This window comes from Dreissena polymorpha, chromosome 8, assembly GCF_020536995.1.
Source record: "Dreissena polymorpha isolate Duluth1 chromosome 8, UMN_Dpol_1.0, whole genome shotgun sequence".
Lineage (NCBI taxonomy): Eukaryota > Metazoa > Mollusca > Bivalvia > Myida > Dreissenidae > Dreissena > Dreissena polymorpha.
In genome coordinates this window covers 104,036,071-104,051,548 of record NC_068362.1, presented here as the reverse complement: position 1 = coordinate 104,051,548, position 15,478 = coordinate 104,036,071, and the positions used below count along the sequence as shown (strand labels likewise).

General features: G+C 37.3%; 2 protein-coding genes across 3 annotated transcripts; both read right to left on the bottom strand.

The window, feature by feature from the left end:
* Window positions 1–2,647: 2,647 nt before the first annotated feature.
* LOC127840985 (uncharacterized) lies at window positions 2,648–8,262 on the bottom strand. 2 transcript variants are annotated; one of them, XM_052369458.1, is made up of 5 exons: window positions 7,943–8,262; window positions 7,332–7,495; window positions 6,152–6,307; window positions 5,125–5,231; window positions 2,648–3,300 (listed from the first exon to the last, which is right to left on the bottom strand). In XM_052369458.1, exons 3-5 carry the CDS (start codon window positions 6,267–6,269, stop codon window positions 2,803–2,805), a joined length of 723 nt encoding a protein of 240 aa, XP_052225418.1. In that variant the 5' UTR covers window positions 6,270–6,307; window positions 7,332–7,495; window positions 7,943–8,262; the 3' UTR covers window positions 2,648–2,802. The 2 variants fall into 2 exon arrangements, with proteins under 2 accessions (XP_052225418.1, XP_052225419.1); XM_052369459.1 differs by lacking the exon at window positions 7,943–8,262 and having other exon boundaries at window positions 7,332–7,634.
* A 1,754-nt stretch (window positions 8,263–10,016) lies between these two features.
* LOC127840787 (low-density lipoprotein receptor-like) lies at window positions 10,017–14,470 on the bottom strand. Its single transcript, XM_052369197.1, has 3 exons — window positions 14,383–14,470; window positions 10,746–10,889; window positions 10,017–10,186 (listed from the first exon to the last, which is right to left on the bottom strand). Exons 1-3 carry the CDS (start codon window positions 14,468–14,470, stop codon window positions 10,017–10,019), a joined length of 402 nt encoding a protein of 133 aa, XP_052225157.1.
* Between the last annotated feature and the right edge of the window lie 1,008 nt (window positions 14,471–15,478).

Genomic DNA, 15,478 nt, shown 5'->3' with positions numbered 1-15,478 from the left:
ATTGCAGCAAATGGTGAGGACGCTTTCACATATTTTCACGAGGATCTTCACTATCCGTTTCAGGCTGCAGTGCACAACTCCGGTTACGTCTTCTTGACAAGCGCAGGCAGAAACGGTCTACACGTGGTCACCGATTCCCTGGAACACACGACAACACTTCTAAGCGGACAATTGCGTAGGCCTCGTGCTATTTGCTTCAACGACACCCAGGATAAGTTAGCTGTGATTGATTCTACCCCTGGTAAAGAGTTGGGAATTTACAACCTACAAATAATAGCTACATCTTAAGAAAATGTGGCGCTGTTTAACTACAAAAACTACGCATTAAAAGCATTTTCAGAGAACAATTCGTTAAACATCGCTCAAATACATGTTTTGATCATGATCAAATTGGACACCAAATTTAAATGTGACTGGTCAAGCATGTTAACTTGTAACTATATAAACCTATAATAGATTACGCTCAGTGGCTCAAAAGGTCCATTTAATTAACATGATGTTAACGTTTCGATGCAAATGATAAGAAGTACGTTGTTTAACTGTTTAAAAGTAATTTGTTCAATCTTATTTCAATTATTTCTTCGAAGTCAATACTGAGCAAATAAATATGCAAGGTCGAGACCATTTATAGTTTTATACATAAAAAACATTGTATTAAGATATACATTTCGACACTTAAATAATAGAAGGGTCATGTATTGTATATCTAGCATATTTTATCACTATTTCCCATGTAATATAACTATTACATATTTGTTTTTTTATCACATGCTATACCCTATTTCCCATGTAATACAACCATTACATTTATTTTATAATACACATGTATAATACAACATTTTAAAATTTTAAGTTTTCGTTTATTGACCAATCGCGTTTTGTTATTTTGCTGAATTGACCAATCGCATTTTGTTATTTTGCTGAAATGACGTTGCGACGTCAAATGACGTCACGAAATGCAAACAACATTCGGAATTTATCACCATGTTTGCATCATACCATATTTTATTTTATCCCATCATCAGACGTGCATTGTCGAAATAAACCACTGTGGAATAAATTTACCTTTATTTCAGCAGTGCTGAAATATAGCTGTCACGCGCGGCGAAGAATGTTCATATTACTCGGAATCAACTATAAAGTAATCATTTTTAGTAAAATCGAATCAGATTCAACAAAACAAACAATTTGATACCAAGATGTAATATAGTTTTTACACATAATGCAACTCAAAAAGCAAATAAACATTATTTACAAATATTAAGTGCGCGTACTCGTGACGTCATTATTAATACGTCATACGACACAATGCATGTTGTTTCACGCTAAAGATGCAGTTGTTTAGTGTCTTTTTTTTTCATTATATCTTAAAAATCGGGGACGTAGAGGTATGATAAACGAAAAACAGGTTGGTTACTGATCTTTTTGTAATGTATTAGGCTCGACACGATTAAAAAAATGAAACAATGTTTGCTTAAAATATCTTTGGGATTTTCCGTCTAGTTCGATTTTCCTATTCTATGTTTAAAGAAATAATTTACGACTAAGAAAATTGATGGGATAAATCGAATACTAGGTCGGTGCCGAATAAAGCAAAGTTTATCTTGCTCGGCACGAAAATCTGAACCACTCGCCAAGGCTCGTGGTTCAGATTTTCTAAGCCTCGCAAAATAAACTTTGCTTTATTCGGCACCGACCTAGTATTCTCTATAAACTCGCCCAGGAAATTCGTAAGTAAGCTCGCCAAAGGCTCGCTTACTAACAAAATTCCTGAACTCGTTGAATAAAATATGGTTTGAGATGACAACTCGTGCCAGATCCTATATATTAATTCATTTTGTTTTTATGGTTATCAGTAATTAAAGCTTAATTGAACATAAAAATATCAACACCTTAATTTTGCTAGGCACAATAGAAATTGATTATAGAAGAATTTATCGTATCTAACTCGAGTTACTAAGAAGGTCCCTTTTTATTTGTTTAACACAAATGTTAGCTAATAAATAAATACATGAATTAATTAAATAATAATTGTTGACTTCTTTACCAAATGAAACTTTAAGTAAGCCTTCAAACACAGAACATGCGTCAATGTTGATTTTCTTACACAAAAATGTCCATTGCATGTTGGTTATGTATCCTTGTCAAATTTAATCTAAAGCCCCAGTACAAATACGCTTAATTAAAATGACTTAAGCATGAATTGCATGACTTGTATATTAAACTTTATTGCGTATTTGATTATTTTTGTTTATATCATTTTATCTGTATTTTTAAAGTGTTGTGTTTTGGTATTCGTGTGCACATTTGTTTTTTTTTACGGATTTTTACAAACTCAATATAAGCATACAGGTTGTGAGGTAAAATCAATGTGAATATTGTTATGATACTATCTGTTTTGTCTTAAATTGTTAAAATGAATAACTATTACAGATAAAAAAATCATATAAATCATTATTAAATAAAAACAGTTTATTAGGATTAATGTGTAAATAGCTTAATTCGTAGTTTTGTCCTTAAGTTCACCGCATTTGTTTCTTTTCTAACATAGATTATAATGAGATTTTTTAAGACTAAATTAAATCGTAAAATAAGAGTATGAATCGTATCACAATAGTAACAAATTTATTAGAATACATAAAACGCAATTAAGAATAGGATTATTAGTTCCATGTGAACAATAATATATCTTGTATATTGTTACACAAAACAAGAGTGTAGCATGCTGGCACATTACATGTCCGAAGAATGAGCTTCATTTTGTTTTTTGTTGAATGCATTTTGGTCGCTGTTGTTTTGTTATTAAAAACCCGAAAACAGAACAACAGCGTTTTCAGTTCCTTCACATGTTCTCCCTCCTCGCGATGCACGACATCGGCCCCGCACTAATAACATATACAGGCACACTGCACGACATCGGCCCCGCACTAATAACATATACAGGCACACTGCACGACATCGGCCCCGCACTAATAACATATACAGGCACACTGCACGACATCGGCCCCGCACTAATAACATATACAGACACACTGCACGACATCGGCCCCGCACTAATAACATATACAGGCACACTGCACGACATCGGCCCCGCACTAATAACATATACAGGCACACTGCACGACATCGGCCCCGCACTAATAACATATACAGGCACACTGCACGACATCGGCCCCGCACTAATAACATATACAGGCACACTGCACGACATCGGCCCCGCACTAATAACATATACAGGCACACTGCACGACATCGGCCCCGCACTAATAACATATACTGGCACAAACTTTCAAGCTGCACCTGAAAAAAAAGTAATTTACAGAAGTGCGATTAAAGACAGGCCTGATAATACTGCATACACGACATAAATAGATATGTTGATCGATGATATGTTTGTTTACATTAATTTATACCTATTGTTACAGCGCGGCTTCAATAATTTCCGGGATAAGTTGCATTTATAATGCAAATTGCAGATACCTTAAACGTGATCAGTAGTGTGTATTTTCTTTAAATGTTAATGTAATAAATTGAAGAGATTAACAATGAGTGTCTTTATTAATGCGTACAAGTTGACAGACCAGGTTATATACTTACAATAAATTATTAATCGGCTGGTAGTTGAAAAAGTACTGTCTGACAGTACACATTGTTGATATTTATGTAGACCGTAAAATATATATATATATATATATATATATATATATATATATATATATATATATATATATATATATATATATTATATATATATATATATATATATATATATATATCTATATATATATATAGAATATTATACTCTCGCGACCGCTAGCGCGCGCGCGAGCAGCCCGCGCGCGCGCGGCGCGCGAGCCGCGGCGCTCGCGCGAGCGCGGCGCGACGCGCGCGCGCGCGCGCGAGCAGCGAGATGCGCGCGAGCGCGCGCGAGAGAGAGACGCGCGCGCTCGAGCGAGAGAGAGAGAGAGAGTGTGTGAGAGAGAGAGAGAGAGAGAGAGAGAATTATTATTCATATAACCATACATTTCGTGTTCAATGCTGTCAGAAAGTCTACTTTTAAACTTCCTAATAAAACCATTAACTTGCACACCGTTCGGATTTTTAAACACATAACCAAAATCAAAAATAATTTTACATTTGCTTGACATTTGAGAGCCAATATGTATAACCTTTATAATACTCGTTTAGAGCTTGTTTTTAAACTATTTGCATTATAATATTTTCATTGTTAAGAATTTTACACCAATATTTTATAAGTTTAACAAACCTGTTTTTACATACAATTAATATCTACCTAATTCACTTTAAATTTCGTTTTCTATAAATCCACCCGTCTTCCGAAATACCATTATTTTTGTGTTTGCAGTGTTAAAATTTAGCTCGCAAGAATTGCAGTAAACAAATAAGTTATCTAAATGAGCCTCTGTAATCCGCACAGCCTTATATTGGACGACACTTTCCGCTTTCATGGAATGTTTTGTTTAAAGGAAGTCTCCACTTAAATATACTGCAGTTGAAGCGGAAAGTGTCGTCACTGCACATGCTTATCTGGGACGACACTTAGCGCACATTCATTAAGTCAGGTTTTCCCAGAGCGATGCCGATATATAGGCATTGAAATATTTAATCAAACCCTGCGCTGTTTTTTCGGGCATTTTTATATGAACACATTGTCGTAGCCACACGGCCTCTACTTCCGTGGGTACAAGGTCGCTGGTCCATAGGGGCCCAGTTAGGGAGCTGAGAACGCTAAGGGCTCCTGTGCCTGACCCCTGGATTTTGTACTTAAAACAACGTAACATACATTTGACCACACGGGTTTGTATAGAATCCAGTTTTTAGCACTCAAATACCTAATGATTGTAAATTGCTCATTGAAATAAAATGTTTGCCGTTGAGAACTAAAAATTACCAAGACGCATCTTTATCATACATTTGAAACAACACTGTTGTTGTTGTTGTTGTTGTTGTCTAAACGGTTGTTTTGTTATCCCCCTCTTCCCAAATCCCCCCCCCCTCCCAAAAAAAAGTATTGACATTTAAATGTAGAGAAATATGAGTATTTTTAATTAGAAAACATCACGCGTTTTATGACGTTTTTTTTTTAAATATACATAGCTGTACCCTGAACTGAAGCCGGACGAGGGGATCACTTCGTGGTAATGAGGGCGTGGTCAGGACTGCGTAGTTACGTGGCCCGCCGTAGGGGTTGAAGTAGGATACAAGTCGACCTGTAAACATAATATATTAACGTATATACACCGTCCAACCTGACTGAACGGTTGCATGAGAACAGCGGTCACCTGCATACAGCGGTCAGTCTCGATTCAACCTGACGAAAATGCTTCTATATTACAAGTGCATATAACGGTAACATGCCTACAGCGGTCTGTCTAGGGATTCAACCCGACGAAAATGTTTTTATATTACACGTGAGTTCAACGGTCACCTGCCTAGAGCGGTCTGTCTTGATTCAACCCGACGAAAATGCTTTTATATTTCACCTGAGTATAACTGTCACCTAGCTCTAGCAGCTTATTTTATAAAAATTATAAATTATATGTAGAAATTATTTGTATTATTGCCATTAAACTTGAAACGATATTGGATATCCTGAAACGACTTATTTATAGTTCATACTTGTAATAAAGCATCGATGATTCTTTCCTGACCAACATAAGCAAACGCGCTTAAAGGTTCAGTCAAAACAGATCTAATCAACTAAAGACCTAGGCGCAATAGCCTTACTATTTTAAAGACATTTAAGGGACATGATTAAAAAAATCACCATTGGATTAAGATAAACTAATCTGGTTGCCGTCAAATCATTTTTCCAGTCTGTATTGATTCAGCTGGTTGATTTATTGCTGCAGAACATTGAATCTAGTGAATTGTGACTGTTTCAGCACTATAACATGAGTCTCGATCTGGGAAAATGGGTCTTAATTCGTGTGCGTAAAGTATTTTATTGAATTTTTAATTTAAAGGAAGTCTCTTCTTTGCGAAAGTCCAGTTTAAGCGGAAAGTGTCGTTGCACACGTAAATATGGGACGACACTAAAAAACGCACATGCATTAAGCCACGTTTTTCCAGAACGCGGCTCATTTAATAGCGCTGTATTATGGAAGCCTCTGCTAGCGTTACTTCTTACCCGCCCCTTTGGGATGGTCCTTCCACACCCACGGGACTGCCCCTACCCCCGTGACCGAGGGGTCAGCGAAGCCATAGCAACAGTCGTTCTCGTCGAAGGAACAGTTGACGCTAGACATGCAGGGTGTTTGCGCACAGTCGATCTTCGGATTGCCCGCTAAAATGAGACTTTATGTAAAAATGATCGGCGGTCTAGGAAATCTGGAGTTATTGAATGTGCGTAAAGTTTTATCCCAAATTAGCTTGTGCAGTCCGCACAGGCTAATCAGGGACAACACTTTACATATAAATTAATTCGATCATTTCAGAACGAGGCTCAAATGCGAAAAACATCCGATAGGTTAAAAGGATGAATGTTATACCCCACATGTAACAAGACTATTGCCAAGCAATATATGTCCCCTACCGGCTCCACCATTGTCAGAATTTATTAATTTACTTTTCATTTGTTGCCATAGCAACCATAATTTTTGACGTAGGAACAAAATGAAATGACGTGCATAATGTCCATATTGTCATCTATCCATTTTCCAAGTTTCATGAAAAAAATGAAGAACTTTTAAAGTTATCGCAGGATCCAGAAAAGTGTGACAGACAGACTCACAGACAGAAATGCTTGCTATAACTATATTTATATAATACTTTAGATAACATTTTTAATAATATTGTTTAATCAGGCTGCGGCCATGTAACGAAACAATATTTTTGTAGATATAATTGTTCACACTATATTATATAATTGGCTATTAACATAATGTTTAGTTTAAATATAATAATACAATTTAATCAGAAGAAAAGTGTGCATGTGTTTGACACTTTCGATGTCACGTAATTTGCGTCGCTCATTTCCGATGTGTTTGTGTTAAATTCGTTAATCGGAAACCCAAGAAATCATCAACGATTTATGTCCCGCGAATAATGATAATTTTACAGTATTTGCATAGATCTGATAAGCTGTACTTAGAAAAGTATGAGAAGGTTATCTGACCGCAGTGACATGGCAAAACATTTGTAAACACGTTTAGAAGAGACTTCCTTTTAACGAAAAAGATTAATCAAACATAAAGTGTCGTCCCTCTTTAGCCTGTGCGGAAGGCATAGGCTAATCTGAGACGACACTTTACGCACATGCAATAATCCTTTTTTTCAGAGCACGATTCATATAAAATTTTCGAGCTTACGACATGCCACGCCCACCGCCTAATAGTAGTCGCAATTGTTCTCCCCGAGGGGTCGGGACTGGCACTGCATAATGTTGGTCTCGTTCCCATAGCAACTTACATCGTCCAACCAAAAGAGTCCGTCCCCTACGCCGAATCCGCTTTTTACCTTGCCGATACCCGCACTGAAAAAATATAAGCCTCGGTCTGGGAATACGGAGCTTCATACATGTGCGGAAAGTGTCGTCAAAGATATACTTGTGCCGTCCGCGGTATCCATGGGCAAGAATAAATCTGAGTGTGCCCATCAGGAAGATGGAGGAATAATAAATAGATAACACTGTCCGACTACACTGCATTTTTGTTGACAAAACTTCGTTTAAACAAAAAAAAATCATTAAAGCGGAAAACGCCGCCCCTGATTTGCCTGTGTGGACTGCACAGGCTAATCCGGGACAATACTTTTTGCACATGGATTAAGCCCTATTTTCCCAGACCGAGACTAAATGAAATTTTGGCATACATCATTTTTAAGCCACAGCATGTGTATCCTGATCCGAATAAAAGGATTAAATAAATCTTAAGATGCATTATGTTTAAGATGCTGTACACAAACCCAGTTCTTGACCTACTTGAAGCCCAGAATCCGGAAGACGACAGTCGCCTCCCGCTCGCCAAATCCGTCGTCGCACACCGCCCGCCACTCGCCATCGTGGTTCATCTGCACTAGACCTCCCAGACACGTTCTTCCTCGTGACAGGCGAATATCTTGTATTAAATTTATATGAAAAATCAATAAAAACGATTGTCTCGATAAGCTTATCACGTTAGATGCAATGAGGCAGAGATATGGATGAGTTAAGTAAAACTACCATGTAAATTATATATTAAAAAATAATTTCGCGGTAAAATTGTGGTTTCAGAGAAATGTTAAATGAATTGAAATAAGTAAACTACTGTTAAACCATTTACATTCGTTTGCGTAAAATTTCGTTTTTTAATGACTTTTTCGTGAACACGTAGTTTCATGGATTTCTGATTTTGGAAAACAGAAAGGAACTTTTATTGGTCATTTCCGATGTGTTTGTTTTTAATTCGTGGATCGATCAACACAGGAAATCAACGAAATATTGATTTCCCACAAATAATAATGTTGTTACATATAACGAAAAATGTGAATAATATCATAGGTCAAGTGTTGGTTTCTATTTGATACCACGTTATAACATCTTTTGTAAGGTGGACAACACATATACTGTATATATATATATTTTGTTTCACACGACCCGCCATATCTCTAAGATGTTACCTTTTACTTTAGGAAGTGGCGTGCTAGATACAATAGACACATTGAGCGGTCCATCTGAAAAGAACATAAAGTGCAGCATCTGGTCTAAGGTCCAAAATTGTTAGACCATTGTTGATGCTTCCTCAAATATTTGCATACGAAGCCATTTACAATAATATTTAAGAAGACGTTGTCTTGCTAGTTTTGCTTTTCATTCAGAAGTTAAAGTGTTCAGTTTCGTATGTGGTAAAACCTACATTCTACAAGTTTTGAACTTGAGTAATTCGAGAAAATAATAACGGCATGAAGTAAAAATAATGACGTTATTTTACGACGAGCATCTTTGACAATACGTTCATTGAAAGAATATAATTATTACACAGCATACAGTCGAAGAAATATTGTACCCAGCATTAATCGATTCTCAACCCACTTACCACATGACACGCTGGCGTCCTGGCTATGGCCGCACAATACCGCTACCTGTCCAATACCACGTGACCAGCACTGACCTAGATTCGTCTCGTTTCCATGGCACTGCACGCGCAACAACAGGACGTCACCAGAGCCTTGTCCGAATATAGCGTTGCCATAAGCGAAGCCTGTGCCTTGGAAACTGAAACGAGGACAGAGAAACTCCGCGGTTAGCTAAAATTCAGCTCCACTTAGTAAGACATAGCTTTATTACAACATATACTGATTGTTTAATTGTTTTCACAATGAAACTCACAAGAACTTTAATTTGTATTTGGATTTATATGTAACCATTGAAAACCATCGACTTATTTGTTAACAGAGATTTATGTGTATACATCTATGCGTTACCATCTAACAAGTGACTTGTAATAAAGACAAAACTATAATGGTGGAGTTTCTATACACGAGCTTGCTCATGATGCCTCAGGAGTGAATAAAGTACGTACACTGCATGCTTGTCAAGACTACAGAAAAATATATAACCCTCGCTCTAAAAAAAACCGGGTATAATTCCTGTGCGTAAAGCTTCGTCCCAGATTACCTTGTGCAGCCCACACAGGCTTATCAGGGACGACACTTTCCGCCTTTATTGTATTTTTCGTTTAAATGATGTCTCTTCTTAGCAAAGATCCAGCGGACTGCACAGAATAATCTGGGACGACACTTAACGCACATGCATAAAACCCCGTTTATCCAGTGAATTAACATGTTATTTAGAAATGTTAACATTTTAAGTTAAATTAAGTTCCATGGACTTTGTATTTAATCGTTATTATACTGTTATAAGAAAACCATGCAAGCTATACATAACGAAAGGGCTCACCTGAATTATACTGTTATTAGAAAACAATGCGTTTTATACAGAACTAAAGCGTTCACCTATAAATTGGCATTATTTTCGATTGAATGAGGTTTTAGCTAATAAGTATTCCACCGATTGCTTACTCTGTGTACAGCGATCTGCAGACGACCGTAGCCTCCTTGTCAGTCCAGATGTCGCCACACACGGTGCCAAACTTATCGTCACTTCCGGGCAATCGTGCCTCCACGCGACCACGTCGCATCTTGCCAGTGACGTCACTCTGACCGTCCATCAGTCTTATCTCTAAATCTGAAACACGTTTACTTAGAATTGACTTTCAGTAATACTGATATTTGAAATATGCGAGGGTTTTCGTTTAGTGTTAATCTAAAAAAGGACTCGAGCAGCGACATGACATATCTCTTACAAGCAGCGTTTATTATGAACCTATTTATTTCAACTCCATTACACTAAAAGCGCATATCTGATTGAAACGTTTTCGAGTCTGTTTCCTTGGTAAAACCAGTACTTGGTGCTTTTGGAGGAGATCTAAAGAACGCTGAAACAGTGAGGATCGAACCCTTGACCTCCGAACGATATGCGGACACCATATCCACAACGCCACGTCGTCTTAGACTTATAGTGGTGGTTGTCTTATTATAGGCGACTTATAGATACCTAACACAGGCCGAAGATCTGTGGTCGCATAACAGGCGGGATATACTAAGAAACACAGGCTGAGTGGTGGCGGTTGTATTTAAGGCCCTTTTTTCCCAAATTACACATATAAAACAGGTTCTATAACATGTCATACATGTCAAACAGAGGCCGAGTGGTAGTGGTTCTATTATAGGCGAATTAAACATACCTAGCACAGGCCGAGTGGTGGTGGTCTTAGTACAACCGTACCACTCGTAAGACCCATCCAGACAGTCCGGGGTTCCGTCGCACCTCCGCGCACCGGGGACGCACTGCCTGTACTGTATGCAACGGAACTCTCTCTCCTCACAGTCTGTAAAGGGTCAATGCTATATATATATGTGCAAATTGTTCAATTGAATACATGTAGAAGAATTTATTTGTATAGATATGTTGCATGTGCATGTGCCTTAACCACAACATTGCATTCGGGCGCCGAGACCGTTATTAAGGGGAGAAGTAAAGCTCGGACTGTTCGGTGAATAGTCAAAAATACATAGCGTTAGTAGGACATATTTACAATCGTGTCTTTTTCTGGCTTTAAAGAGAAAGTTATTGATCAAACTTAATTAAATCAGACCAAAATGTGGAATTGTTAAATACGCTTTTAAAATATTTCAGTAATTGTTCTTTGGTTCAATAAATTGACCTGTATCGGTCATATCATATAAAGATTATATTTGGAAGGTAATCTTTAGGCTGTATATGTAAAGTCATATATTCACTGTATCGGTCCGGTCATGTATAATTACTATATCTGTTCATATATAGGCTGTTTCGGTCAGGTCATATATAGGCTGTATCGGTCAGGTCATATATAGACTGTATCAGTCAGGTCATATATAGGCTGTATCGGTCAGGCCATATATAGACTGTATCAGTCAGGTCATATAAAGACTGTATCAGTCAGGTAATATATAGACTGTATCAGTCAGGTCATATATATACTGTATCGGTCAGGTCATATATAGACTGTATCAGTCAGGTCATATATAGACTGTATCGGTCAGGTCATATATAGGCTGTATCGGTCAGGTCATATATAGGCTGTATCAGTCAGGTCATATATAGGCTGTATCAGTCAGGTCATATATAGGCTGTATCGGTCAGGTCATATATAGACTGTATCGGTCAGGTCATATATAGACTGTATCGTCATGTCATATATAGGCTGTATCGGTCAGGTTATATATAGAGTGTATCGATCAGGTCATATCTAGGCTGTATCGGTCAGTTAATATATAGATTGTATCGATCAGGTCATATAATAGGCTGTATCGGTCAAGAAATATATAGACTGTATCGGAGAGGTCATATATAGACTGTGTCGATCAGGTCATATATAAGCTGTATAGGTCAGGTAATATATAGACTGTAATGGAAAGGTCATATATAGACTTATCGATCAGGTCGAATATAGTATGTGTCGGTCATATCATATTTAGGCTGTAGCGGTTAGGTCATATACATACGGTTTTGGAGAGGTCATATATAGAATGTATTGATCAGGTTAAATATAGAATGTGTCGGTCAGGTCACATATAGACTATACTGACAAGGTCATATACAGACTGAATCGGTCAGGTCATATATAAACTGTATCAGTCAGGTCATATATAGACTGTATCGGTCAGGTCATATATAGACTGTATCAGTCAGGTCATATATAGGCTGTATCAGTCAGGTCATATATAGGCTGTATCGATCAGGTCATATATAGGCTGTATCAGTCAGGTAATATATAGACTGTATCTGTCAGGTCATATATAGACTGTATCGATGAGGTAATATATAGACTGTATTGGTCAGGTCATATATAAAGTGTATCAGTCAGGTCATATATAGACTGTATCGGTCAGGTCATATATAGGCTGTATCAGTCAGGTCATACATAGGCTGTATCAGTCAGGTCATATATAGGATGTATCGGTCAGGTCATATATATACTGTATCGGTCAGGTCATATATAGGCTGTATTAGTCAGGTCATATATAGACTGTATCGATTAGGTCATATATAGACTGTATCAGTCAGGTCATATATAGACTGTATCAGTCAGGTCATAAATATGCTGTATCGGTCAGGTCATATATAGACTGTATCGACCAGGTCATATATAGGCTGTATCAGTCAGGTCATATATGGACTGTATCAGTCAGGTCATATATAGACTTATCAGTCAGGTCATATATAGACTGTATCAGTCAGGTCATATATAGACTGTATCGGTCAGGTCATATATAGACTGTATCAGTCAGGTCATATATAGACTGTATCGACCAGGTCATATATAGGCTGTATCGGTCAGGTCATATATAAACTGTATCAGTCAGGTCATATATAGACTGTGTCGGTCAGGTCATATATAGACTGTATCAGTCAGGTCATATATAGGCTGTATAAGTGAGGGCATATATAAGCTGTATCGATCAGGTCATATATAGGCTGTATCAGTCAGGACATATATAGACTGTATCAGTCAGGTCATATATAGACTGTATCAATGAGGTCATATATAGACTGTATCAATGAGGTCATATATAGAGTGTATCAGTCAGGTCATATATAGACTGTATCGGTCAGGTCATATATAGGCTGTATCAGTCAGGTCAAACATAGGCTGTATCAGTCAGGTCATTTATAGGCTGTATCGGTCAGGTCATATATAGACTGTATCGGTCAGGTCATATATAGGCTGTATTAGTCATGTCATATATAGACTGTATCGATCAGGTCATATATAGGCTGTATCAGTCAGGTCATATATAGACTGCATCGGTCAGGTCATATATAGACTGTATCGGTCAGGTCATATATAGACTGTATCGGTCGATCATATATAGACTGTATCAGTCAGGTCATATATAGACTGTATCAGTCAGGTCATATATAGGCTGTATCAGTCATGCTATATATATAGGCTGTATCAGTCATGTCATATATAGACTGTATCAGTCAGGTTATATATAGACTGTATCGACCAGGTCATATATATAGGCTGTATCGGTCAGGTCATATATAGACTGTATCGGTCAGGTCATATATAGACTGTATCGGTCAGGTCATATATAGACTGTATAGATCGGGTCATATATAGCTTGTATCGGTCAGGTCATATATAGGCTGTATCAGTCAGGTCATATATAGACTGTATCGATCAAGTCATATAAAGTCTCTATCAGTCAGGTCATATATAGGTTGTATCGGTCAAGTTAAATATAGACTGTATAGTTTAGGTAATATATAGACCTTATCGTTTAGGTCACATATAGACTGAATCGGTCAGGTCATATATAGACTGTATCAGTCAGGTCATATATAGGCTGTATCAGTCAGGTCATATATAGGCTGTATCAGTCAAGTTAAATATAGACTGTATAGTTTAGGTCATATATAGACCTTATGGTTTAGGTCACATATAGACTGTATCGAACAACAGACTGAATCGGTCAGGTCATATAGAGACTGTATCGGTAAGGTCAAATATAGACTGTATCGGTCAGGTCATATATAGACTGTATCGACTATGTCATATAAAGACTGTATCGGTCAGGTCACATTTAGACTGTATCGTTTAGGTTTTATAGAGACTATCGGTTAGATCATATATAGACTGTGTCTTTGTTTCATAGGATATCATAAAATAATTGGAAAATTTGAACATTCACTTAAGTTTTCCAAACAAAATATGACTATCTTCTGATCTTGGACAGCACAACCCTGTGTAGGCAATTTCATACAAAGAATTATGTAATCATAGCCTCAACGGAGTGTGCATACACAATACATAAAAGAAACGCGCGGACCTCGGTCAACATTCAAACAGTCCATCTCGTCCTCTCCATCCGGGCACGGAATCGTGACGTCATATCTTTGCATCACCGGGAGACACATTCCGTTGGTGCACAGAAACCCGGGGCACTTTTGGAAAATAACATCATTAATGGGTGCTATTTGCTTATTTAAGGATATCCGCTCTGGGTAGATAACATTGATAATAGTGCATTACTGGTAAAATGAAAAAACAACAACTTAATCATGCATAATTATACTATAATAGTACAAATTATTTTCAACGTGTTGTAAAAGGGTTTCATCAATCTATTAATTTCTTAAACGATTCAAGCTATACAATCTTTGAAATCGTCGATCATTGTAACAACTATCACCTCCCATTTGCTTAAACGAGTATTTGTACATGAAAACGAATATCCGTTTACACGCATCCCTTAAACGTCTATGATTAAATATTTTTTCAAGAGCAGCCGGAATAATGTTCATATAATGAAATCGCAAAAATCACATGTGACAATGTTAAATTAGGTTAGGGACATGTTATAGTTCTTTTACCAGAAGTCGTTGAGTGATCTGTAGATCCTGTTGTCGACATTATTGTTAAAGTTGAAGTCGTGACGCCTTGTAACGTTGTGATATGCTGTAACGTCGTTGTCGCTTTTGACGTAACAGACGTTCCACTTGCATGTGTTCCCTGTATTGTTGTCACACGAGACGTCACGTGAGTTACGTAGTCCGTGGTTGCACCAGCTTGTGACGTAGACTTAGATTCTTGCGTTGTAGATTCATGTGACGTCACGCTTGGTGTCGTGGTCGAATATGACGTCATACTAACACCCGATGTCGTTAGATTTGCCTCAACTGCAAAACCCATTTCATATTATTTTAGCATGCATGATATAAACGCATTTATAAAACCAAGACCTAAACAAAGAAAACATGTGAAAGAAACATGATCCTACAATTTAAATCCAAACTTATAAATCAGACATTTTATAAATACCGAAGCATAAACTTTTATACGGAACAGCCAACAGCCAACACAAGAAGAAATTCTCATTTCAAATATTGTAATTGTTTCTCACGCTTTACCGACGTATTTAAACC